The sequence below is a fragment of the Haemaphysalis longicornis genome, unplaced genomic scaffold, assembly GCF_048455015.1.
Source record: "Haemaphysalis longicornis isolate Haplotype H1 unplaced genomic scaffold, Haemaphysalis longicornis Haplotype H1 scaffold_4, whole genome shotgun sequence".
Lineage (NCBI taxonomy): Eukaryota > Metazoa > Arthropoda > Arachnida > Ixodida > Ixodidae > Haemaphysalis > Haemaphysalis longicornis.
In genome coordinates, this window is record NW_027526361.1 from 62,542,161 (window position 1) to 62,568,632 (window position 26,472).

Below are 26,472 nucleotides of genomic sequence, written 5' to 3' on the forward strand. Positions count from 1 at the left end.
ATAGCATCAAGACCTCGCTGAATGTGTCGACTACTTTACGCGTGTTAAGCGCTGTGCATTGAGGGTCAATCCAGATGGTGATGTCAACAGCATAAAGTGTGTGCTGCAGGTGCGGAATGTCGCGAAGTTCTTTTGCAATCTTTCGCATCACCAGGTTAAACAGCATGGGTGAGATGATGGATACTTGCGATACACCAATGGTATTGGCGAAGACACGAGGATTGTTGATATCCGTTCGAATTTCGAATGCCCGGCCGTTCAAAAAGCTCTTAACGAAGTTCATCAACGCGTACCCGCACCACAGTCCTGGAGATCTTCGATAATGGCTTTGTGCCGAACGGTGTCAAAAGCCTTCTTGAAATGGAACGCCACCAGTACGGCGGGGATCTTCGTTCCACGTCAGCGCTTTGGCGGTCAAGTCACGGAGGAGCAGCAGGCTGAAATCCAGGACCAGGACAAAATCCACTATGCTCTGCGTCGTAGTACGGGTCTGCACCCGCGTGCTCAAGAATGTAGGTAAACCTGGTGAGAACCATGCGCTTAAATAACTTGCAAAGCATGGGAAGTGAGCGAGATGGGCCGCGTGTTGTTAATTCTGTCCATCTTTTTCCTGGCTTGGGAATATGGTAAACCACGGAGTGCTTCCAGTCGACTAGCAGCTCACCGGACATCCACACAGCGTTTAGTTCTGACAACAGCTTCATTTTGGCGTCTACATCCAGGTCCTGAAGTATGCATCTTTTCCCAGGGTGATCCTCACGTTAATCGCTTCCAACGCTATTTCTATTTCCTGTGGCTTCGATTAAACACAATTCGATAAAAGAGCTTTGATGAAACGGAATTTGATGAAACACCGTTTGATGAACTGTCCGGACCCCGACACCAACAACAATTAATTAGTCAATCTGAGTGCCCGTGTAATGTCATACAGCTGTCAGATAAAAAAAAAACGCCCATTTCTGCACGTGAGATGTTGTTGCTGCGGGCCGGGAGCAGATCGCTTGCTTCCTGGACGTGACGGAATAGGCTTATTCTCCTCCATATTTCCTGATCGAGCCCAGCAGCCAGGCACTTTCCTACAGTAGAGCTTCCAGCGGAGGCAAGGACGAAATGAAGCGTGCCCTCGCTGCTGCCAGGTTTAGCCGAATTACGAAGCGACCTCTCGCCTCTGGGCCACAACTAGATTTATTTCATCGCGATAGCAGACTCAGAAAAGCATTCAAGAGGGCTGACGAGCTGCTGGGCAGAACAGATGACGCTTTCCTGGCCGATATGATGAAGACCCTCACTGCCAGGGACGTCGACTTCGTCCAGCGGGCTAAGGCAGCGGCAGCCTCGCGGTACACGGCGGTGACAGCTGCCACGGGCATGTAAGTAACGTGCAGTGGGACCCTGATACGGGTAGTGTGCAGAATGCAGATAGATACTTGGCGGGCCCAGGCGTGGCATGTTTGTAACCACGTAGTCGCAAGAATCGGCAGGAATAGGGCGTTTTCTACTTATTTTCTTACGTCCAGGCATGCTTTTATACATGTTGGCTTCTGACCCTTTCTGAATGCCAGTGTCCCACCCGTCGATGCATTTTAAACATTCCAGACATCCTAGACCTTCCATACATTCTAAACGTATGATAAGGCAAGTAAACAATGCGTACGAGTCGCTTCAGTGCTTGAATAAATGCAACGGGAAGGTGGTGTTCCCATAAAAGGGCGGGCGCACCTCCCACTTGAATATTCTCACCGTGATCAAATTATAGTAATGAACCAGTGTGTTAAAATGTAATGGCACCTTCAATCGTCAGAACCTTCTTGCTTTTTGTCTTTGCATCAACGACAAATTTACTGCGATTTCTTAGCCTGTAATGGGAGCTGGATGCTTGATTGGCTGCTGGTTCATTCTAAAAAGACTGATGCAGTAAAAATGACCGACCAGTCTCGGCTCATTTGCCGCTGTAGCGTCCTGTATCTGTGAAAGCAGGAAAGTGCTGAGCAAACATTTGAAGATGGTTCCGACGCTGCATCCAAGAGCAGCAGCGATGACTCCAACTATGATGCGGATCAAGATATAAACTTGGTGTCATAGAAGGTACCGACAGAAAAAAAATTAAACCCACTTCCAGTCAGTATAAAATATGCTGCAACAGCAGAGCCGTGGTTCTATTGTGTCTGCTCGAACGTCAACGGGCGCTCGCCCGAGAATGACAGCGTTGTCGCCGCGCAAGTTCTGCTGTTCGCGGAAAGGAATCGGCAGCTAAACGTCAGCGGCGGGAGGCTCCTTCTCCTGGCGGGAGGGAGAGGAAGCCGCCCTTGTGAGACATTTGCGCCCTCTATCAGTGGATTTGGGAACCGCCGGCAGGAAAACGCCGGCCACCATGTCTGGCTGCCACCATGTCTGGCAACCTAAGGCACCTTGAGAACCTGCTCCTGCGCATGCGTTATGGTGGCTTCTAGCCACCATACCTGCGTGAAGCACGAGTTTCAGCAGACGGACGAAAAGGTTAGACCTACAACAGCTTCGCTGTTAATACAGTCCGAGCCAATTTTGGTAGCTCTGCGATGAATGGCTTAATTAAGATATTTTTTTTAAACAATTGTTAACCCGCAACACCTTTTCGGGGGAGGGCTAATATGCACCTAGAATAAACAGTGCCTAGGCTTTGCACTACAACAGCCCCTATTTCAAATAAGAAAATGTTAATAAAGATGTCATTGGAAATCAAAGGCTACTTTTGCCTACAACTAATCCTAAGCTCACTTTAATGTTAGGGCAATGTCGAAACGTGACAGCAAATATATAGCCTTTCGTGGGCGGTTTTCGTCTGTTAGGAGCTGGTGGTTCCGGCTGCTTGCAATTTTATAGTAGCGCGTGGTGCCTTCGTACCTTGTTCTAGTGTTCTGCAAATTTCATTTTCGCACTGAAACTGTTTGCTTCCATTTATTTGTGGAAGATCTGCTTGCTCTGACGGTTGTCGTTTTGTTGTTATTCTGGACATTCCATTTACTGCACCCTGAAAAAAATTACCATTTACTTCCCCTGTGTGCACCTCTTCTTACCCTGCCTAAAAAAATCAGGTTGCGATGAAATGGATAGCTGAGGAGACAACGCGTACTTTAAAGGGTCCATGAAGAGAAAATACAACTTCGTTTAACTCTCCATTTCGGCCACGAACGACGTTTTTTAACCGATAAAAACGCAAGAAGTACTTAAGAACTTTCAAATTTCGCATTACAGAGACCTGCTATCGGCGCGAGTGACGTCATATGGGCCAGCACTAAAAATATAATTTTCAGTGGGTTGGCTGCACGTTAGCATTCGAGTGATTCGATCAAACGGAACTAGCGGCCCCACTACAATCATCCAGTCATGTGTCCTGGCGATTTATTAGGTCGGCCGCCGTCAATCGCCCAAACGAGATTCTGTGACGTCATAAAAAAGTTGCTGGAAACTGGCTAGCGAGTCACCACAGCTCCACACGTTTTCTTTAATATCTCCATTATTTTCTGGGAGTTTGTGATGAAATCGTTATCATTTTTATCAGAACAAAGCAGCCTTTCTAATGAACCAAACTTGTGTTTTGTCTTCATGGCTCCTCTAAACAAACTACGCGGATGTAGCTATACGGCCAACGAGTTAGTGTATAGTTTCGGTTTCTCGCAGCACACTTTTCATGCGTTAGTTTGTTCTCACTGCAGTGCCATTAAAGTTGCACTCCGCATAACAACTTTCTGTAAAAATTGAGACTGATAAATAGGTTCCGTCACTTCAGGTTCCGTCACACCGAGAATCAATGGAGCTACCGCGAGGTTGGGACGTTGGCTCACCTGTTTATCCAGATGAGGCCTAAGGATTCCTCGTATGACGTCACCGAATTCGCCAGGGCCAACCAGATGCGCATTGTCAGCGTGGCTCAGATGCTACACGTATGATCTCCCCAGTTTGTTTCTCCTTTTTAACCCTAAACGTTTTGTGCAAGTCTCTACATTCGCAATTTTCGCGATCGTTTTCTTTTTGTCGCATGCCTGAAAAACATGTTGCATTATTTCTGTAGTTTTGTACCAATAAAGCACAAAGTATGGCCTTGTTATCTGAGAAATACTATAGTAATTCGGAACAAACTTCTGACGTCAGCGTAAGACGAGAAATTGGCGGTACAAATTTGTCCGCACTATGCGTCCTGAGAAACTAACGGTTATACCAGGCACCACGGCGCCCACTGCCTTCGCAGTGATGAGAGGGTTTTATATCTGAATATTCGGACAAAGGAAGAGACGCCTAGAGGAAAATCTACCATTTGGTTTTATGCTTATTCGATGGCTGAAGGTAGCGAAAAAGAGAAGGAACTGTTCCTGCATGAACTCGGCACTGAGTAATTTTAAACCAAGTGATGGACCGTTTCTTTTTGTTTTCCCGGGTAAACACACGTCGAAAACAATTGGAACGTTTAATGCCCCGAAGGTATGCCTGTGCTTTGAGGAGCAGCATATATACAAGTCGGGAGAAAAATTTTGAGCTCTTGCGAATCCTTAAAGGGACACTAAAGGGTGGAAACAAGTTTGCCTGAATTGGTGGATTCACCCCCATCTGGAGTAGCAAGCCCTTCCGTCAGTTGCGCTGACCTCTTCAGCTTTCATTAAAGGTTCTCTCTCTCTCTCTCTCTCTCTCTCTCTCTCTCTCTCTCTCTCTCTCTCTCTCTCTCTCTCTCTCTCTCTCTCTCTCTCTCTCTCTCTCTCTCTCTCTCTCTCTCTCTCTCTCTCTCTCTCTCTCTCTCTCTCTCTCTCTCTCTCTCTCTCTCTCTCTCTCTCTACGGTGCCGAGAGTTTAAATACAACATTGTCGCAACTAAGAATACTAGAGGATATCTACAATGGGTCTACAGCTACCATGATCCTGCATAGGGAGAGCAGTAAAATACCTATAAGGAAGGGTGTCAGACAAGGAGACACAATCTCTCCAATGTTATTCACAGCATGCTTACAAGAATTATCCAGGACGTTGGATTGGGAACAGGTGGGAGTAAGGGTTAATGGAGAATACCTCAGTAACCTCAGATTTGCTGATGACGTTGACTCGGGGGACGCATTGCAAAGCATGCTTTCCGCACTGGGCGAACAGAGTAGAACCGTGGGCCTGAAAATTAATATGCAGAAAACTAAAGTAATGATCAATAACCTCGGCACAGCACAGCAGTTTGAGATAGGTGGCGAGGCAGTGGAAGTGGTAAGCGAATATATCTACTTAGGCCAAGTTGTGACCCCAGATCCCAACCATGAGGCAGAGATAATTAGAAGGATCAGAATGAGGTGGGGTGCATATGGCAGACATTCTCAGATAATGAATAGCAGCCTACCATTGTCGCTGAAGAAGAAAGTGTGTGACAGCTGCATCTTACCGGTACTCACCTACGGGGCAGAAACTTGGAGGCTCACTAAGAGGGTTCAACTTAAATTGAGAACGACTCAGCGGGCAATGGAGCGGAAAATGATAGGTGTAACATTAAGGGACAAGAAGAGAGCGGAGTGGGTCAGGGAGCAAACTGGTGTTAAAGACATATTAGTAGAGATTAAGAAAAAGAAATGGATGTGGGCAGGGCATTTAATGCGAAGGCAAGATAACCGCTGGTCATTAAGGGTAACAGAGTGGATCCCTATAAGGCAAGCGTTGCAGGGGGCGGCAGAAAGTTAGATGGGCAGATGAGATCAAGAAGTTTGCGGGGATAAATTGGTCACAGTTGGCACAGGACCGAGGTAATTGGAGAATAATGGGAGAGGCCTTTGCCCTGCAGTGCGCGTAGATAGGCTGGTGATGATGATGATGATGTCGCAACTAGCAGTTGTTTAAAACGCCAGAAACGTGTAAACAGGCGACGACGCCATGTACACTTTTGGGTACTACGGTTTGGGATGTAACAAAAGTTGTGAATGGCGAGAGCTCATTGGAGAAGCATCTATATACGCTAATAAACAGTTCCTAAGAGGTTTAGCCCTTGAAGTAAATTTAAATCAAAGCTTGCCCTAAGCTTTTCATGTTTAAAGAGCACAGACTAGAGCTCGTAGAGCTTCTATACATTGCAAGGTAGCCGGATTTCTCGCTATTCAGTTCGCCGTCATGCCTTCAGTTGCGTTTTGGAAGAGCATGGGTGCGCAATTAGCGAAGTCAATAACCTACGGCAGTGAAGGCCCGATATTGTCCAGGCAATATCCCCGACAGGAAGCGGTTAAAGTTCCTTCGTTAAAATCGGAAAAAGGGACAAGATGCACTGCAGGTGTTTAAGCGACCCGCCCGAGCTTCCAATCTCCCGTTCTCCGCGCACAAAAGAAGAGGAAGAGGAAAAGGAGGATGAAAACTTTGTTTGAAATGTTGCTGTCTGTAAAGCGTGCCCGCGCCCGGGCCGAACCTATCGCCCGTGAAAGGTACAGGCACGTGCGATTTGAAGGTAATCGCGCGAGCGTCGACCAACCACGATGATAACAGCCCAGTGCGGCTTGTTTTACTGCGCCTAGTTCCTAGTTTAAGCATTCTTCTCCCCCTCGGTCGCTGTTTATTCAAGCAGCCATCACTCCCGCGGCAAAACAAGTAACCCCTTCCTCTTTTTTTTTTTTATCGCCCACGCAGCGACGACGTCCAGCTTGTAAATACGGGTTATTTATAACGATAAGTGTTATCGCTGCTCACGATAACCAAGAAGAAAGCGCACACGTGATTACAACCACACAAAATCACCACAACGAGGAAAGGGTGGTTTACTAGCCGCGGGAGTGATGACAGCTGCTTGAAGGAACAGCGACCGAAGGAGAGGAGAGTGCATTAACTAGATCCCAGGCGGGGCCGAAAATGCCGCGCGGGGGCGTTATCGTCTTAATCGGTGGAAGCTAGCGCTATTACCTTCAAATCGCACGCCACTGTACAGTAAGCTTACTGTGGGTAGTTAGCTGCTCCGATCCGGCCTTGTGCTCTTCGCCGCGAGCAACCGTTAATAATCTGTAAAGCGGGCGTCGCTCTGCCCTTGTTATGTTTGGGCCAGGGGAAGCGCGGGCAACGATTACTCGACACGGTTGCAGTGACTAGAGTTTATCCTACGCTAGGATGGCGCGAGAGAAGATACTATGAGACGGCTACAATCGCCAGGACGAGGTCAGGTGAGGGTGCCTACCTGAACGGCGTTGGCCGGGACGCCGCGCTTGATATTTGAAACGGCACTTGTCCCTTCGCTCGAAGCTGGCTTCATGGGGCCTGGGAGGCCGGAATAGGTGGCATTCGCTGAAAAGTTTAGCTGTCAATTTCTTCGCTTGGCAACACTGGAAATGGCCACAGACATGGCCGATGCGCCACGGACATGGCGCGGCTTTGGTCACTGCGCCCCATGGAGGAAAGAAAAGGTTAGGAGAGGCCTTGACGTCACATTTGTGAAGCCGAGTCCCGCCATGACTTGAGCCCACGAAGCCCAGCACTCTATCCCATCATCCTTTGCTGTCTCCGGCTTGATTTGACTAACATGGCGTCGCCCTGCCCTCCCGCTTCGAAGCGAAAACAGCTTCGTCGCTAATTCCTCGGTGCGATGTTATCTGCTAAGCTGTTGATTTCGCTTTCAATTTGCCCATTATAACCCTCACATAAAGTTTCAATCGAAAAACGACCTTCGTTTTTGAGATAGAAGGACGATTTTTCAGCTCTTAAACCTGGCAAAGTAGCGTTTGTCGTCGTCATAGCAACAGGCTCGCGGGATGGCGAACGCAGACGCCTCCGATGGCAGAGTTTTCAAACTGGCCTAATTTGAAAACGTTTGTCGTAGCGGCTGCGTTGGTTTGCAAGCGTAGCGAGGCAGCCACATACCAAGCGCCTTAAAAGTTTGTCCGTTCTATTCCCCCAAATTTGGCCGCCGCAGTTGTAAACAAGTGAGCAACATTGTCCATGGGCTCAAGAAAATTCACGTGACTTCCTCCACACTTTTCGCAATGCATTGGGGTGCTAGGGGCCTCTCCTGAGTATTCTTTCCTCCATGCTGCGCCCGCACGCCGAAAAAAAAAAAAAAAACACCGGCGTGCGTCGTCTGCTCCGTTTCAACCCGATTCTCAACGGTGGCGTCAACAGAGATGTTATAAATCGCACTCAAATTGGACTCAAGGCAACACATTGTGTTCGGCGAGGTAGAGTTTGCAACGTGCAACACAGTCATGTGCTTAGCACGGACAAGTACCGCCATCCCGCGGAGCCCGACGTAACGAGTGACGGCGCACCGTGGCCTCCGCGATCGGCTACCGGCGGCGCGCCGCCGGCAGCAAATCGCGGAGGCCATGGGCGCACTCACACGGCTGCCTGAGTGCGCGCCTCGCCAGTACGCCGGCCGCTCGAGCATTCAAGAGCATTGCTCATTCCGTCGGTAAATCATAAAAATCCAAGCCAGCCTCCTCGGCTAGGGAAACGCCATGGGAAACGCTGTCGGAATCGGCCGTGGCGTGGAAACGTAAAAGCTACCTTTGCCAGCGTGAGAGCGCCTATACAGCACCGGTTCCTCGCTGCTGTTTAGTGACGGAATGGCTACAGCACGAAAAAATGAAAACGAAACGGGAGAAAGAAATTCCTTGCTTCATTTACTTATAATTCCCCGCAAATAACGCATCGTTGCTCGTCGAACAAAAGACGAGAGAGCTAGGAAAAATCTTTCAGTTAAAACAACATTTCATTCAGCCTTTAGACTCCGCTTTAAATAGCACCGAAGTATCAACGCATAGACGTTTTAGTTTTCCGTATACACGAGAAAAACCGCGGCCAGGGTTGTGGATCGAACATGTATCCTTGCCTATGGCTTGGCCACTGAACTAATCCTGGGGATAATACTTGCCAAGTACCGCTTTCAATGTGTGCGACCTTCTTAAAGGGGCCATGCCGACAAAACACAAGTTTGGTTCATTCGACAACTCCAATACCTAGACGAAAAGGCGCGGGAGAACGTGCGGGTGAATCCCATTCCGAAGAACATGCACCCAGAACGCAATCAAGAACGAAGACGCGCAAGGGCAAAATACATAATCGAGCAGTACAGTAACGACCCGCGAACACGGTACTTCGATGCGGCAGACTATGGCCAAGGCAGGTATGCGATGGTAACCATAAACGCAGGAACGGGAAGGGTGACCTAGTCAGCGAGCGCAAAGTGCGAGAACGCCACCGAGGCAGACGAGATCGCCATAGCCCTGGCGATGTCCGAAGCCACTTGCGACACGATCCTGAGCGACTCGCAAGAGGCCGTCCGCAACCTCACGATGGCGGAGTGAGCGGCAAGGCAGCCAAGGTCATCGAGAAAACGGGTGTCCAAGAAGACAGAAGAGTGGAAATCAGATGGATCCCGGCGCACGCGGGCGAATGCTCACCGTACACAGCGAACCACAGCGAGACGGCCCACAGGGAGGCGCGCGCAATAACACACCGCGCCCCCAGTGTGGGGAGGCGTCCCGAGTGGGCATGGTGGGAGGAGACTAAGGACAGACCCAGGGGTTACGGCGAAGCTCCCAAGAACATGCGGCTGATGAGAAGACCGTATCCGAAGCCCCACCGGGCGCTGGGTCACGAAGAGGCGACGTATCTCAGAAGGCTACAGACGGCGTCGGTCACGTCACCGGCAGCGCTACATACAGCACATGTATCCCGACGAATACCCCAATGCCCAGTGCAGCGTGTGTAAGAAAGGGCCGGCCAACCGGTGGCACGTCATGTGGGAATGTTCCTTCGACCCAGATGGCGCAAGTTTCGAAGAATACCCGGCGGAACTCCAAAGAGCCATTGAGTCAAGCAAAAAGACGGATGAAGGCCATCCAGCAGGTCTTCATTGCGTTCGAAAGGCACGGGCTCCGCAAAGGGGCTAGCGCTTAGTAGGGCCGAAAAGAAGATTCGACGGTGGGCCACGTCGGGGCGGGGGTTGTAACAGACCCCAGCCCACTGCAGGTTTTATTGAAATAAAGTCATTTCCAGTCCAGTCCAGTCCACTCTGCACGCGCGACCAACTGCAACATGAAATTGCAACGTTGGTGATCGTATTTTTCCCTATGTTGCGACCACATAGAGAGCGCCGATATATAGTGTTGTGATTTCTCTGAAGGGGAAAAGTAATTGAGGGGTTGCGAAGTTAATCTTGGGTAAAAGAAATCAAGCTTCGAATGACATCGACAGCGCATTTCGACAAAGGGTAGTCGAATCGTTTTATCGTGAACTGGTCACCGATTTTTTTTTTTATCAGCGGTCTCAAAAACATAACGTTTTGGGTGCAGCTTCAGATGCGCGGCAAAAATACCGATTAGGATATATATATATATATATATATATATATATATATATATATATATATATATATATATATATATATATGCAAACATCGGTTTTTGCTTACATTGACCACCTTCCGCTACAGTGGTGGGTCGCGTTAATGATACCGGCCAGGCGAGGCCCGCAGCGACTGTTGCACTCGACAAACAATGATGCGCGATTACTTTCAACGGGTCTAGTCAGTCTTGCTCATAAGCGACGTTTCTGGTCAACTGTCCCAGATTGCGCAGGGACTGCACGATTCCACGGCCACGAGCACAGCCGCCGATGACCGCGTTCAGCGGGCAGAGATTAATACAACCAACAAGATCATTACGCTGCTGGGTGACATGCTCTTCTCTCTGGCTTTTAAAACCGTTGCTGAAATGAGAGACTTGGGGGTGAGTACATCTTCAAAAGTACCTGTTTACTGGCGCAAACGTGCGGGCGCAACATTGTTTTAACAGCGGAAATGTTTGGCAAATCGTCGTGCCCTCACTTTTAAAAAAATCAAGATAATGCCGAGCGCACGTGACTGCCCGGCAGTTAAAAAACCAAGAAAATGCCGAACGCACGTAAGCGCGCGCTTGAGCGGATGCCTCGCTGCGATCACTCGGCAGTTTAAAAAAAATGGCCCCGTATCTGCTCCTTTCGTTGCAAATGTCGTCAAAAGACGATAGCCTTTGTAGACATTTGCCAAGGAAATGTCCCCCTTTGCTTTCCCGCTCACCTCTCATGCTGTTCCTGTACCGTCGCGCTCATTCCAAGGTAAACACACTAAAAGTTTGCGCAGGGCGATTTGAATTTACCGCGTTCCATTGCTACAGGCCGGGTTCCTCGATGCCAGCGCTGCAGTACGGTGGAGACGCGCGTGAATGGAGGCGGCTGACTAGAAGGTATATAGAGCCGCGTGGCCATGCTCCACGTGCGTTCCAAGCAGAACAAAAAAAACGAGAAAATGCCGACCGCACGTAAGCGGTTCCCTCGCGGCGACCGTCCGACAGTTTAAAAAACAAAGAAAGGTCCGAGCGCACGTGTGTGCGTGCCTCGTGGCGACCACCCAGCGTCACTGGCGCATGTTTGTCAAGCCCAACATACTCCTTTCGGGAGATTGGCCACGATTGGGGAAAAAATGCGCTAATGCACACACAACGTTGAATGTCCAATGATTATAACTTTCAAAACACTGAAGGAAGCTCACACTCATGGCGGCAAAGATGGAGTAAAGGTCGTTGCAGCAGTGAAGAAGAAGTAAATCGGCTGCAATTGATCGTGGACTAAACCGTCGTGATGGTCGTAAAAGTTGAGTACAGCTTCGCTACCTTCGTCTTATACCCCTGTGACATAGGCACTTTCAATCGCGAGTGACTCTATCCGGATCGAGCTCATTCCGGATCGTGCGCTGCTGCACGGCCAGTTTCAAACGCGATCGAGCCCGAGCCCGCTCGAACTCAACCTTTGTTCCCCAAGCGCGCGATTGAGGTTTCCAAGCGCAATCGGACGAAAGCGGCGATACTCTCGTCCCCACCAAGTAATGGCACAGAAGCTGACAACTTCAACTAACGCCTCAAATCGTACCAAATAACTTGACCCAAACAAGCGTGCGATAACATTTATATAGTTACGTGCACCGACGATCGCGCAAAGTAACCAGAGGACGCGAAGTACATTTTTGGTGCCATCTGGCATACGTGAGTGCGACCGGTGCAACTTCTCAATCAGGATCTAAACGTGCCGTGTAGCAGCGGCGATACGCTGAGCGCGCTCGGAAAGTCAATCGCGCTTCGCTTCAATCCGGATTGAAAGTGCCCGTGTGACAAGGGTATTACGCTTTAGTGTGAGCTTCCTTCATTTTTTCCTTGTCTCCAATCTTTGGGCATTGTTAGATTTTAACTAAAATATTTAATCAATCGTACTCAGCAGAAAATTTCGCACCAATTCGCTGTAGCCACCTAGCTGACGAGAACCAGCGCAATCTTAGCGTAGAGCCTTACTGAGTTCCAACAGTCGACTCTGTCAAGGCTGCACAGAGAACGCTGAGAACGCATTATGCCTGCCCGAACGGTATGATATTCAGTATCTTCAATTTTCTTTTTTGCAACAAAAACAGCATTCCTCTCGCTATCCTGTCCCGCATCAACGTGGCAACAAATCCAAGACACACGCACCCTATCTACAAAAACTTGGCACGCTGAGCAGCTCGGATACACGGCCTTTGAAAACGCTTCGCGAACTCTTCATTTGCTGGAAGTCCGGGCCTCATCTCCCTATTCCCCTTCCCGTTCCAGAGTTCAATAAACTGCGTACAATAAACTGCCTATGCCATGAGCGTCACAAACACCAACGCAGCAGGAATGACGGTCGCTATAGCTCACGGACGTGCGTCGCTCAGTTGAAAGACGGCGCAACACCGAGCTCTGAAATCTATGCTCATCGCTCCAGGCCGCCGACCCTGTGACCTGAACCACCCGGTCTACCCTATTCGGCAAGTCTTCAGGATCATTCTGATCCATCATTTCTCGCATTTGACCGCATACACGTTGGGAACCACGTCTCCGAAAGCGTAGTCATGCCCGGGACTCGCCAAGTCTAACCAAGGAGTTCGAATTTGGTGCCATGGCAACGGCGCGATCGCCGCTGTCGCCACGTGCCGCCGATGCTTCTCCAGCTGAAGCACGTGCTCTGGCCACCGAAGAAACCCCTCGTGCCACCAAAGTAGTAGTAGCACCTTTATTGGTAAGGAGGGCCAAAGGCCGGTTTAGGGAAGAGGAAGGGGGAGTATGGGAGGGGAATGCAGCGTCTTTTACAGGGACGTGGCAGCTTGCAGGGACCAGAGTCGACCCCAGCTACACTGCCCGTGCTAGGCCACTTTTAAGTGCGAATGCACTTTATAAGCGACCCTGAATTCCGGCGACCGCCGTCCGTCCACATAGCAACAGCTGCGGGTGCGCGCGCTCCTCGTCTTCCTTGGCAACGGGGGTAGATGGGCGCGCGCTGCCTGGCCGCTGACATGGCACATACCCACGTGGGGGATTGGCCAGGAATCTCCTCGTCTTCCTTGGCAACGGGGGGAGATGGGCGCGCGCTGCCTGGCCGCTGACATGGCACATACCCACGTGGGGGATTGGCCAGGAATCGGGCGTGAGAAGGGCTAGAGTACTGACACGAAATTTCAAAGCTGAGATCCGCTCTAGCAATCAAGTACAACGACAACACAAATAGGTGTCTGTGCATGGCACATACCCACGTGGGGGATTGGCCAGAAATCGGGCGTGAGAAGGGCTAATGCACCCGCTTAAAGGAGTACTGACACGAAATTTCAAAGCTGAGATCCGCTCTAGCAATCAAGTACAACGACAACACAAATAGGTGTCTGCGAATAAATGCATCTTTCTTTCTTTGTAGTTGTGTGTGTGTGTGTGATCTCTCTTTCGCGAACATTACCGAACCGCGCAAATTCAACTCCTGCATTCGCACTTTCACATTCTTCCCCTCGGGGAAATGCGGGGAAATTTTTTGATAGCAAACAGCCCTATTTTGTGCAGTAGAGGTTTCTCCATAGTATGATAGTCTTCTGGGGTGCTTGTGGGCGCGTGCAAAGATGTAATGATGTCTGAGCGATGTTGCAAGAACAAGGAGCAATCCCGAAGGAGATGGTTGAGGTCTGCATATGTGAGGGTATTGCAGAATGTACATTTGATAGGCAGATTGGGTGAGAGCCATTTTCGGATTATGTGCGGGGTGTAGGCGGCATTTTCTAGGAGCTTGTTCAGAAATACCTCACCGGCTCCTGGCAGGGGAGGAATGCCGGTTAAGTACCCTTGTGGGGTGGCAGCGATGTAGCGGTTCCTCTTGTCGCGTTTATGTCGCAGTAACTGCAGGGAAGGAGGTAGCGGTGACGGAGTCGGCGTGCAGGGAAACAGCGGAGGTGTGATACTGCTCTCCTGTGCCGCAGAATGGGCGGCCTGGTTACCCGTGCAAGCTGTCTCGTGGCCGGGAACCCAATAAATCCGTACAGATACCCCGTTGCGACGGAGTAGGGCAACATGGGTAAGGATTTGTTGTGTGAGGGGGTTGAGAGAGGATTGGCGTCTGAGTTCTTGAACTACGCCGAAGGAGTCCGTGAGGATGCGAATGTGGGATGGGGGCTTCTGCAAGACGTCGAAGCTTATGTGGTTGAGGGTACCGATGACAGCGCGGAGCTCTGCCTCCAACGGCGTGATGTGGACAAGGTTGAGCCTTGCTGTGCCGCTGAGATCTGGGTTCTCCGAGCAGTGCCAAGACAGACCGACGATGTGGTCCCTGACGCTGGCATCCGTATAGATGTCAATCTCTCCGGGCAAACGGGACCGGTTGAGCTTTTCTAGGCGCTGTTTGCGCAGCATGGAGTGACCGCGCGGGACTGGTTTCGAAGGTGCATTAGGGGTGACATCCGGGAGATTCTATGGAGCCATTGGGCTTAGAAGGTTGTGCACCTGGATGGGCCGTTGGTTGTCCCAGTCTGAGAGCGCCAGTCCTTGCAGGGTAATAGTCCGCTTGAAGTCCGGTTGCATTCGAGTTTTCTTCATTATCAGATCGATGGGGGGAAGTGGAGCAGCTTGTTCCAGTGTCGTAATTCGTGTATGCCGAGGTAAGCCGGTTATGGTTCGGAGTGTGGCTCTGTGAAGGGTGTGGAGGAATTTGAGATTAGTCTTGCTGAAGTCATATACAGGGGCACCATATGCGAGGGCACCTATGGCCACAGCACGAGCCAAAGCAACGCATGAACTTTGTTGTGCACCGCCGTACTTGTTAGAGAGGCGCTTAATAAGGTGAAGCATCGGTTTCCATTGCTTTTTTAATTTGGTTAGCCAGATCTTTGGACTGTTGTGACTGTCCAGCGGGATGCCAAGCAGCCTTATGTGGCCGCAAGTGGCACGGATAGTGTTATTTGCGATGTGGAGGGCGGTTGGTTCCGTATCAGGCGAGGACTTGGTTCCGTGAACAAGGAGCAGTTCAGTTTTTTCAGGCGCCATCTCAAGCCCGAGTTGAGGCAGATGGTTCTCAAGGCTTGCGATAGCCGCCTGAAGTTCAGTAATCATACTGTCCGTGTTTTCGAAGTCATTACCTTCTGTCCATATCGTAATATCATCCGCGTAGATGGCGAAACGGGCGGATGTGCCTCGCTCGAGTTGAGCCACACGGGTCACCGCCAGATTAAAGAGGACTGGTCCGAGTATAGACCCTTGAGGAACTCCTCTGTCTAGAAAGTAAGTACGGGGCGACCAGCCCGGATGGGAAGCGTTAAGTTTTATGGGTCTACTCTGGAGAAAGTGGCGCACCCAGTTTTGAGTTTTTTGGCTGGGATACGCTTGGGCTAATTCCTCTAGAATTGCGGTTTGACTGACTCTGTCGAAGGCCTTGCGGATGTCGACGGCTAAAACGTAGTCTGGTAGGCCACAACTCCTTGCCGAGCGGTTGATAACACGACGTAGAAGCCACAGACAGTCGTGTGTACCGAGATGAGGGCGAAAGCCGGTTTGGGAGGGGTGAAACCAGGGTTGAGCGTATTCGAGGTAGTATTGTAGCCGGGCATGGATGAGACGTTCTATTAGTTTACACAGAGTAGGAGTAAGTGAAATTGGCCGCAAGTTTGTGATAACATTTGGGTCTTTGTTTGGTTTGGGAATGGGATGGACAAGGGTGAGTTTCAGGTAATCAGGGACCTTACTCATCTCCCATAGCTTGTTCACGTGGGCTAGTAGTCGAGTCAGGGTAAAATCGCCCATGTTCCTAGTTTGTTGCCAGGTGATGCCGTCATGGCCAGGTGCAGAACGTAGTTTTCCCTGCAATATGGCCGCCCGGAGTTCTGCCAGAGTGAACGGAGAGTCTAGGTCCTCGCGTGCATGGGGGACCTGGATGACCGGTAGTGCGGGGGCTGGGTGAGTGATGCCGTGTGGGAAGAAGGTAGTAATAAGTTGGTGCTCTACTGTGGCTGGATCGTCCGTCAGTGCAAGGGTGGATAACAGTGGTTGGGGTTTTTTCGATTTCCCGGCGAGGCCTCTGTAAATTCGCCACAGCTTGGAGAGGCCACGTTCCTTGCTGCGCCGCCAAAATCTGCGCCGCCAATCTGCGCCGCCAAAAAAAACGCGGTCGAGGCCCCGCCGAGGGTTCGGGAGAAGAACAAGAGTACGCCTCAGGATAGAGCTGGTTACATTCCGACAGTGGACCCAGAGATGGCGGCCAACGCGCGCGCCCCAAAACCCCAAGCTCCGCAACCAGACCAGCGACGCTCCGCAAGGGGTGACATGTTCCAGGCTGCGCATATTGGCGAAACACGAAAGTCCAAGTCACGCTCCCACGTGAGCTCCCCTGCGCATTACCGGCTCCTTGCTACCTCCGCTGGACAGGATGCGATAGCAGCTGCTGCGGGGTAGTTTCCTCAGCGCCCCGCTGCCTCGTCTGATGGTGCCCCCGCTACCTCGCCGAGTGGCGCCGCGCTCGCCAACGAGCTTGTGCGCTTCGCGCAGCGCGCCGCTGAGCTGCGTGACCGAGCGGCGTCCGCGTCCGCTCTTCTGGCCGAGGAAGAAGATGGTGATGCGGCGCAGTGCGTGGTCACACCGATGGATTTTGCGGCCACAGGGGTCCCCACAGAAGGGCGATCCAACGCCAGACCTTCTTCGGACGACGTGGAGGGCCAGTGGAGGCAAAAGATCTCAAAGGCATACCACCGCAAAGCGCGGAAGCTTGTTGCCAGGCGACCGGTACACCAGCCTGCTGTCGGCACGTGCCTGTTCCGCCCCACTGACCGCTCTGCCTCCTTCCTTGCGGTATCGAGGGAGGCAGTCGCCCGCGAATTGGCCGCTGTCGCCGGTGTCTCCCAAGTGAGGATGAACACTCGCTTAAACGTTGTTTCCGCCGATGCCGAGACTACTGAGTGCCTATCTTCTCCGCTGGCAACATAGGAAATATGCGGTATTCCAGTACGAGCCTACCGACCCGTCGAACGCGGCACAAGTCGTGGCCCGATCTTTGGCGCGGACCCGCAACTCACGTCGGACGAGATAAGGGCCAACATTAAATCCGATGTGCCGGTAAGTGAAGTGTCCCGGCAGCGCGATGGTGCAGTGGTGGTGCACTTTGCGGGACCGGTCCCACCCCACTTCGTCGCTGTCCACAAGCTGCTGCTCCCCGTGAGAGCCTGTCACCCCAGACCTATCCAGTGCGGCCAATGTGGGATATTTGGCCATGTGACGGCCGGCTGCAAGGGTACCGTGAGGTGTGCGCGTTGTGGGGGAGGACACAACTCACAACAGCGCACCACTGCTGTTTCCCGCTGCTCCAACTGTAGTGGCCGCCACAGTGTGACGGACCCCCGTTGCCCACGCTGGCAGCACGAGCGCCATGTAGCCACAGCCACGGCCGGGCTAGATCGGCGGCGCGCGCTGTGTTGATCAACGCGCGCACGCCGCCGCTCTAGCTCGGCCGTGCCACAGTATAGAGTTTCATGCTAAAAATTCACCCGCATTTCCCCGAAGGGGAGCATGGGGAAGTGCGAATGCACGGGTGATACTAGGAGGGGGAGTTATGTTGAACTGTGTTGACATTCGCCCGTTAGTTGCATTTAACACCCCCGCGTGATCAAGTGGGGATTCACACACCCCGTTAGTCGTTCTCTGGAAATTTTGGTTGAATTAAAGTGTATGTTCGAGGAGATCACACACACACGCAAGTAAAGTGAAACGACAGTATTCTTTATTCAGCACTTGTTGGTGTTGTCGTTGTAGTTGACGGTCATTATGACCGCCTTGTGGTCACTGAAATGTACGGTCAAGAGTTGTTGCAAGACCGCGCGTATCAGACAGTTCCTCGCAAAGGCCAGGTCGATGTAGCTGCCGTTGATGGTGGTGGGAGCCTCTAGCGGTAGGCACGTCATGGAGTGGTTGGCGAGCATGTATTCCATCAACCACTCGCCGCCCTTTCGCACGTCCACGTTAAAGTCCCCAACAACCACGACCGGGTGCGAGGGCTTTACGCGCCTGGCCACACTCTCCATCGCCGCGTCCACGTATTCGACGACGTCGTCGCGCGAGATGTTTGGCGCGAGGTAGAGGGTGACGACCACGATTCCGTCGCCTGAGTACGCGTCGGTGTAGACGGCACTGTACGGCGACTCGTCCCTGACCGGCGAGGTGGACACGGCGTGCGACACGAGGTTCGCGTAGACGTGACCGACGAGGTAGACGCCGCAGTACTCGCCCCGACTTCCGCTCCTGGCGAAGCAGCAGTCGTCGATGGGGAAGTGGGAATGCACGGGTGATGCGAAAGAATTCTTCTTGGCCAATCGCCCTAAGTGGGTATGTGCTAAGGAAATTAGGAACTCTTCTTGGCCAATCGCCCTAAGTGGGTATGTGGTGCGGATGGACGGACGGCGGTGGACGCGTGATTCAGGGTCGCTTAATAAGTGCATCCGCACTTAATATATACTAGAGGGAAATCTGGCGCTGCATTCGCGGGCCGGCGCCATTGCAGCTAGCGACGTTCCTCGCCTCCTTAGCTTGGTTAGCCACATGGCTTCTTTTTCGTGTTGAAGCCAAAATCAATAAAAAGTGGGTAACATTGTTTTTGTTCATCTTGCATGAAGCATCTAAATAATTCCGGACAAATACATCTTTCTGAGGCTTTAATTTTATAATAATAAAATAAATTCGGTTAATCTGCTGCAGTAATATTGTTGCATTTTTGTAGCCAGAGGCAACTTTTCAGCCTGTTCGTCAGCCATGCCAAGGGCAAGTGGAACGCGCCTGCCCGGTACGTGACGGAACGCTTGCTGAACCGCGGCTCCCCTCAACAGTGGCGCCAGATTTCCCTCTAGTGTATATTAGTATGGAACTCTATGGGCCACAGCCATGGCCCAGGCACTACAGCCAGTGCCAGGTGCTGAGGTCGAGGCGTCAGTTCGACCGGCGCAGCCCAGCTACGCCGAGATGGTCAGGTGGCGCAGCACCCAGCAGCGGTCACGGCTTGGCCCACACACTCCCCAGGGACGACTGTAGTCCCGGTCTGCAGCCCAGCGGAAAGCAGCCAGGTGCCCCACTGCCCAGCAGCCCGTCCCGCCCACAGCCCCAGTCGTCCCGCTTGCAGACCCCGGCCCATAGCAGCTGATGCCCGTCCTCCTGGCCCTGACGCACAGCTTGGTGGGCCGACTGCCCGCCGATGTCCCTGCAAGGATGGCGGCCACAGACGCCCTGGCTCTCTCGAGCCCCCCCGCCCACCTTCACCATGGCTAGCAGACCCTGTGTGAATGACCAGCGGCCACGGTTGGCTGCTGGGAAGGTCATGAAGAGTGCAGCCATGGTCCGTCTTGAGTGGATCGCGGACCACAGCGGCGTCTTCTGGGAGCTGCAAGGCGACTTCAGGCGGCACCGCTGCACGGCTGACTCTCTGGGGGACGTCATCTCCACGCTGGAACAGGCCTGCCACAAGAAGGAGGTGACCTTCCTGCTCCTGCTGGACATGCGGTCGGGATTCGACATGGTCGCTCACTGGGCCATCCTGGACGCCCTGGCACGGGCGTTGTGGGGTGCCTAGGAGGCTACATCCGGGGTTCCTGCGTGACCGGACCCTGCGGGTGAAGGTCGACCGGGCGACCAGCTGTCTTCCAGACGTCCGCTCCGGGGTGCCCCAGGGAAGCGTGCTGAGCCCGTTCCTTTTGAACTTGGTGCTGGCTCCTCTCCACGACTGCATCCCTCCAGGCTTGCGACACCCAGTGTAGGTGGCGGTGTACGCTGACGACGTGGCATTCTGGACCCATGGCCTACCAAAAACTGCCACAGTCAAGGCGTGCCTCCAGGAGGCTCTGGGAGCAGTTGCAGTCTTCCTCAAGAGCCGTGGCCTGCAGCTCTCGTAGGCCAAAACGCAGGCCCTTATGCTGTACCAGAGAGGATGCAGGGCTCGACGGGCAACACCGCCCATCACACTCAGTGGGCGGCCTCTTCCCTGGTGGCTGACCGTGAAGTACCTGGGGCTGCTCATTTGCTTCCAGCTCACATGGCTGCCAGCTGTCAAGGCCCTCCGGGCACGCAGCGCACGAGTGCTCCAAGGGGTGCGGCAGCTTCTGGGTCGAGGCAATGGCTGCTCATACCAAGTGGCGCAGCGCGTGTTCCACGGCATGGCCTCCACCGCAGGCCATCCGCCACAAGGCGGCCGCAATGCAGCGGAACGAGCTGAGCATCTACCTGCATCTCTTCACGGACGGCTCCGTCAAGCATAGCACGTGCGAGGGGGCGGCTGCGTGCGTGGTGCCTGAGCTAGGAGCCAGCCGGAGCTGACGCCAGCCCTTCCCCACTTCCTCCACACGGTCGGAGCTGGCAGCGCTGCACCTGACCGCCGACATCCTTCTCGAGGGGGAGCCCCATAACCACCCCGGGGCGGTCATCCTCACGGACTCCAGGACTGCCCTGCTGCGGCTGCACGCGGCCGATCAGCCCACCAACAGCATCGGCTACCCGGAGCGCTCCCTTGCAACCAAGCTATGCACTGTGGCCTCCCGAGGCTGCGACCTGCGGCTCCACTGGCTGCCGTGCCACAGTGGCATCCGGGGCAAAGAGTACGCCCACGCCCGAGCCAGGAAGGCCCACCAGGAAGGCACCCCAGTCTCCCAAGACGTCGCCGCCCTGGCCCGCATGGTGCAGACGTTGCACCCCGACGCCCGACCCTCGGGTCGTGAGCGGCCTGGCGCCCCGACCGTTTCCCGCACGCATCAGCAGGGACGCCCGCTGCCTGCTTTTCCGCATGCGGCTCGACTGCTGCAATGTGGAGGAGCGTCTGCACCGACACGGGCGCAAGGACTCCCCTACATGTGCGGACTGTTCCGAACTGGAGACGCTGGAGCACCTACTCTGCTTCTCCCCCCCCCCCACCCCCCACGCGGGGCCGAGAGCAGAGCTCTCGGCCCCCTCATGTAGCGGCTGTAGCCCGGAGTGCAGTGATTGACTGATGTGCCCGGACTGACAGCTTTCTAGGACTGACAGCTCTCTTTATACTTTTCTCTCTCTCTCTACTTTATCCTATCACTCCCCCTCTACTTCCCTTCCCCTGAACTGGGTTGTATGCAGGTGAGCTCCCTGTCGAGCTCAAAATATCCCCAGTGCATTTCCTTTCATTTTCCTGTCGCAAACCACAACCACCCCATGGTCCCTATAGACCCCATGACACCTGTGGAGGCAGCAGAAGAACTTGCGATCACTTTTATCGCCGCCACTGGGGACGAATATTTTACAGTAATGACATACTCCCAAGCCACTTGCTGCAACTTCTTGCTCGGCCGCATACCACCCGCAGCCCTGAACATTCTGCAAAACGTGTTTCAGCCCACGGAAAATCCCATCATCTGGACCGCCGGACGCGAGTCTTCCTAGGAAATTGAGGCGGTACACGCCGCTGCCCACGTTCATACCCATTGGGCCGTTTCTCAAGAAGGCGAAGACGCGCAGTTCCTTCGCACTCCCAAGCTTACTCCTCTTCAAATGTACCTAAACATCCTCAGTCAATAACGCCACGAGCGGCGACACTTCCTGGCATCACACCGATATCTCCCGACTCGAGGCGACCGCCTTTTGCCGGCTGCAGACACACTCCTGTCCCCACAGCACTCTACTCCATCCATACTATATACCCCGCCCTCTATTTTGATAATTTCTGTCTTCAACATGGTACGCTGCACCATGCGGTATGGAAGTGTCAACAAACTCCATCCCTTAACCTCAATCCGCTCCCAACCTATAGGAGCAGTTGGCGGGCCGCCTGCCAGTACCAACGTTTGAATCCAGTGTAGCCTTGTGGACACTGCCTGGGCAGCGAACGCGGACCAGGGCGTCCTGGACTTGAGGAGGCCCCCACTGGGTGGACTCCCAACCATCATCGTCAGAAGCTCGTTGAAATAAAGTTTCTTCGGGTTGCTTCAGTGCGGTGATGAGTGTACACAGTCGCTACACATTTTGTCTTCATCGTGTTAATGTTTGTGTCTACTAATTAGTATAAGGAACTATCAGGCATCCACAATTATAAGTCCCGTACTGTCCAGAGCAAAATGCAGAGTCGATTGTCCATGTGTTCGATTGCCGGTGCTCACGATCTTTTATGATAGATAGGGAGGATACATGAGATTTATCTTTGAGTATGGTGAGGCCGCCCAATATCCTAATGTGGGGTGCATTCGGGACAGGGTTATTGTTCACAGGATCAGGAGCATTCAGAGTGGGTCTTTGTGGGTCATTCTCTTGCTGAGTGTAGGTAAGGCTGATTTTTTGGCGGCGCACTCCAGTCCCAACCCCCCCGCAACCCCAGCTCGTCTTGTTGATCCCCGATGCAGCATGTGGGCGGCCAGAACGTGAGATTAACCTCGTAAAAGGCACGTCAGATATGTGGCATATCTTGTAGCAGTGATGGGACGTGTTTTATGAGGTTAAATAGAAAAGACGAAATAACCAAGCCGTGAGGGGTGCTTCGAAGATTACATGAAAAGTGTCCTACCAGATATGGCCATTTCCCACCGCGGAGTTGCGGCTGGTCAGAAAAGTTGCGTATCTCTATATTTACGCGAATATTTTTTTCTAATGCTTTTATCATATACGGCAGGTCTTAGTGACGTTCTCCAAGAGCCTCGAGAACTTCTCATCCTCCTACTTCAAAGAGGCTACCGGCAGGCCGGACGTCCAGCAGTGGGCGCAGTGCCAGTCCCGCGCCACGGAACCCTTGGCCATGGCGTTCGAATGCTCCCTGCTCCTGGCGGGATGCGGACCCGTGGAGCGCGCAGAGGCCAGGAAATGCGGAACTAATCTGGCCCTCGCCATGCAGGTGCCTACAGTTGCCTTAAGCACTGCCACATTCTTTCAACTATTATCCTCCGACCGTAGGGCACGAGGGTACAGGTATCTTCGTGCTATACGGCACGAGGGTACCTGGTGCCGGGCCCGCTAATCAGCGAAGAGCCACTGCGCTCACGTTGACTCCTGCCACTACCTCAAACTAGGGAGTTGGGACATGCAAATTGCTTAAATCCGATTCAAAGCAACAGAGGGCGCCACCGCCTCAGCAAACGAACGATTGTGCCTCCCAACGGCGCTTCTCCTGCACCCAATCAGCGCGCGCCGTGTGGCAAGAGAGGGAGACTTATAATCTTTGAATACACTTATACACTTAATGCTTCGCTCCTCCCCAGGTTTCACGTTAGGGGAGATAGCGCTTTTTTTGTCTCCATCAGAAACAGCAGCCGCGGCCACGATCGAACCCGCGTCCTCAGGCTCATAAGCACAACGCCTTAGACACTGAGCCAACGCGGCGGTGTGCCTTAAGCGTCACGGATTGAAAACGTGTACGTACTTTTATGGCTGTATAGAAAAATACTTGAATAAAATACTAAGACCTAAGCTACGCTTGAGGCCCAATGGTTGCCCGATAGCTTGATATGTTTCATATTAACGTGAATAGTAGCCAGCTCACGTAAGATGCCAATCCATCATGCAAAAGTGGCGCATTGAGGAGCCCTCTCTTCTTCAACAACAACAAAAACAAAAGTGTACGCAGGAACCGTTGGAACAGACAAAGTTTGCGCTTTCTCCTACCTAAGGGCTCGTTTTTACGTGCTTGCACTTGAGTCCAGATGTGTTTTTTTTTACCTTACAGGCACGGAGTGAACTGTATCGGCTCTTAAAACAAGACTCCATGGCCGTCGGACCCTGCTCACTTGCGATGATTTTAGCACAGAACTGTCTGAGCTACGCTGGGGATGCACGGGTCCAGCAGGCATCATCAGGAGTAAGTTGCATTAGATTCTACAAAAATTAATACCTCTGTGTCCCAGAAACGTGCTTAACGCGCATCGCACAGTTGCATTTTCGGTTTACGTGGTCAGCTTTCACGTTCGCCTTAGTTTCTGGTTTTTAACCCCGTTTTCACCTTCAGACAGCGTAATCTTTTGGAATGTTCGAGAGTTTTGACGGATCAAACCAAACGATGACATGTACAATCTTACTGTGCTGCGAATTCACCTGATTTTCACGCATTTCGTAACAGAACGCATGGTCCAGGTGTATAGTTTTGAGAACTTCGTGTTAAAGGGAAGCATGAAACACGGTTATGTGAATGGCTCCTCCTGAAGGCTGTTCAAATGAGACTTTATCACTTTTCTCATTTTCTCTCTCACGGCTGCGACCGCGCAGGTGCCCGCGCTCATCAAACATGCTGTGCGAGCGGTAACTGAGGCGGGTTCATTGTTCACAAAAACAAATAGCCAGGGAAGGACAGGGGTATCATCATGGTAGCGTTAATTGTACGTGCAATCAGGTTACCAAATACGGCTAGTCGTGAGCGCGCGCATACGCGCACGCGCGCGTACGTGTATATATATATATATATATATATATATACATACACGGACAGAATGGTAGGCAGTTAAGAAAGCCAAGCAAAGCAAAGGGGGAGAACGTGGTAGGTCATTGTATTATCCTTGAAATAGATACAGATTTTTGAACGAAAGTGGAGAAAAACATGCCCGCCGGATGGGATCCCAACCCGCCACCTCCAGAATACGCGTCTGGTGCGATGCCCTCTACGCTACCGGCGGGGCTGTGCTTCCCTCCGCTTTCTCGGGTATTTACGTGGTGAGTAACAGCTTTGTTTTGCTATTCTTTGCAGACCGAGCGACAACAGAGTGATGCTGCGGGTGAAGTGCGCAGGGTGATTCGGGAGTTGGCGGGCGAAGTGATCGGATACGTGGCTGGCTTCGAAGCGGGCGACGCGTCTGACGCCTTCCGAGATATCGCCAACTGCTTGCGAAACACGTGAAGAGCGAGGAGTCGAGGTGGCTGTGTCCTCATCATTCCCAGTCTACCTGTTTGACCGGCACCTGAGCGAATGCAGGATGGTAGCTGATTCATGCATAGGTCACGCGTCCATTCTGTCTTTATTTTTTTTACCAAATAAAATACGCTCTAAGCGCACGCTTGAAGGGCAACGATTAAAGAACATCCGAACATGCACAACATCTTTAAATGTAGTGCATAATAAATTAATAACTTCGTCCGCACTGATATATAAACGAAGATTTGCGTACAGAACGAAAGACCGTTAATTCAAACAGCAAGGGGAAGCCACCTCAGATCGAATGAATGGAAGTTCGTACCAATGAAAGTGAAGAATAAGAACACTTCACTGTGATTCGGAAGCAGAAAGACATTTAAACCCACTGATACGTAAAATAATAACAAAAAATCGCGGGCCATCTCCACTAACGTGAAACCTGGGGAGGGGCGAAGCATGCAGTATATTCTTGGCGCCTTGATTGATTGATTGATTGTAGGGTTTAACGCGCCGATGCAACGCAAGCCGTAGTGGCGGATTAATTTTGCCCACCTTGGGATCTTTAACGTGCGCTGAAATCTTGTACACACGGGCGTTTTTGCTTTTCGCCTCCATCAGAAAAACGGCCGCCGCGGCCGGAAATCGAACCCGTGACCTCGTGCTCAGAAGCGCAAATTCTTGGCGCCTTGATGTTTTTGCCAACGGAGATGAAACCGTAGGTGGCAGAGGTATACAGCTTTGCTGTAAAAGTCTCTTGTTTTTGTAGCACGAAGCTCTCTAGCTCGAGCCGTAAACGACTGTCCCGGTGTTTTTTAGTACGCATTAGGAAGCGCTCCAGCGCGAGGCGCAAACGAGTTTCCCGGTGTTTTAGTACCGAGACATGAGACGAACGACGATTACGACGACGGCGACGACAGGAGACGCCAAGAGCCCCAGCCCCTGAGGGGCTTTGCCCCAAGTCCGCGATTGCAGTCAGGCTTCTGTCCTTAAGGCGGCAGCGAGCATTTCTTGCTATAACGAGCGAATGTAGCGGAAAGCCCACTCGCTTTTCGCATTTTTCAAAACTAAAGAAGAGACGGGCAGTACTCCATTTACAGAGAGCAGTTAGGCCCACCTTAGCTAAATGGCGCCTGCGCCGCACTCACCACTGCTGGCCTTTTCCAGTTTCGGTTCCAAAGTAGACTCCCAATATCCGCTCGCAGTGCGTCGTTCGCAAAATGGGTTGCGCACGAATGAAAGACATAATTTAACAATGTGGATGCAGTTGTAGCTCATGTTGGTCGGCGCGAAATAGAAGAGAACGTTCGCGGAAGTGCTCCAGTGTACCGAAGAATGT

General features: G+C 52.2%; 1 protein-coding gene across 1 annotated transcript; it reads left to right on the forward strand.

Moving 5' to 3' along the window:
- Window positions 1-1,100: 1,100 nt before the first annotated feature.
- LOC144180377 (uncharacterized) lies at window positions 1,101-25,304 on the forward strand. The gene is made up of 6 exons (XM_077708742.1): window positions 1,101-1,370; window positions 3,767-3,920; window positions 10,538-10,696; window positions 22,914-23,132; window positions 23,961-24,092; window positions 24,972-25,304. Exons 1-6 carry the CDS (start codon window positions 1,111-1,113, stop codon window positions 25,119-25,121), a joined length of 1,074 nt encoding a protein of 357 aa, XP_077564868.1. The 5' UTR covers window positions 1,101-1,110; the 3' UTR covers window positions 25,122-25,304.
- The last annotated feature ends 1,168 nt before the right edge of the window (window positions 25,305-26,472 follow it).

Excerpts from the sequence above, each read along its gene's own strand:
- LOC144180377 (XM_077708742.1), top strand. The coding sequence starts at position 1,111 with ATGAAGCGTGCCCTCGCTGCTGCCAGGTTTAGCCGAATTACGAAGCGA. Across the intron at positions 1,371-3,766 it reads GTGACAGCTGCCACGGGCAT|GTTCCGTCACACCGAGAATC; the intron begins GTAAGTAACGTG and ends CCGTCACTTCAG. Across the intron at positions 3,921-10,537 it reads GCGTGGCTCAGATGCTACAC|ATTGCGCAGGGACTGCACGA; the intron begins GTATGATCTCCC and ends CAACTGTCCCAG.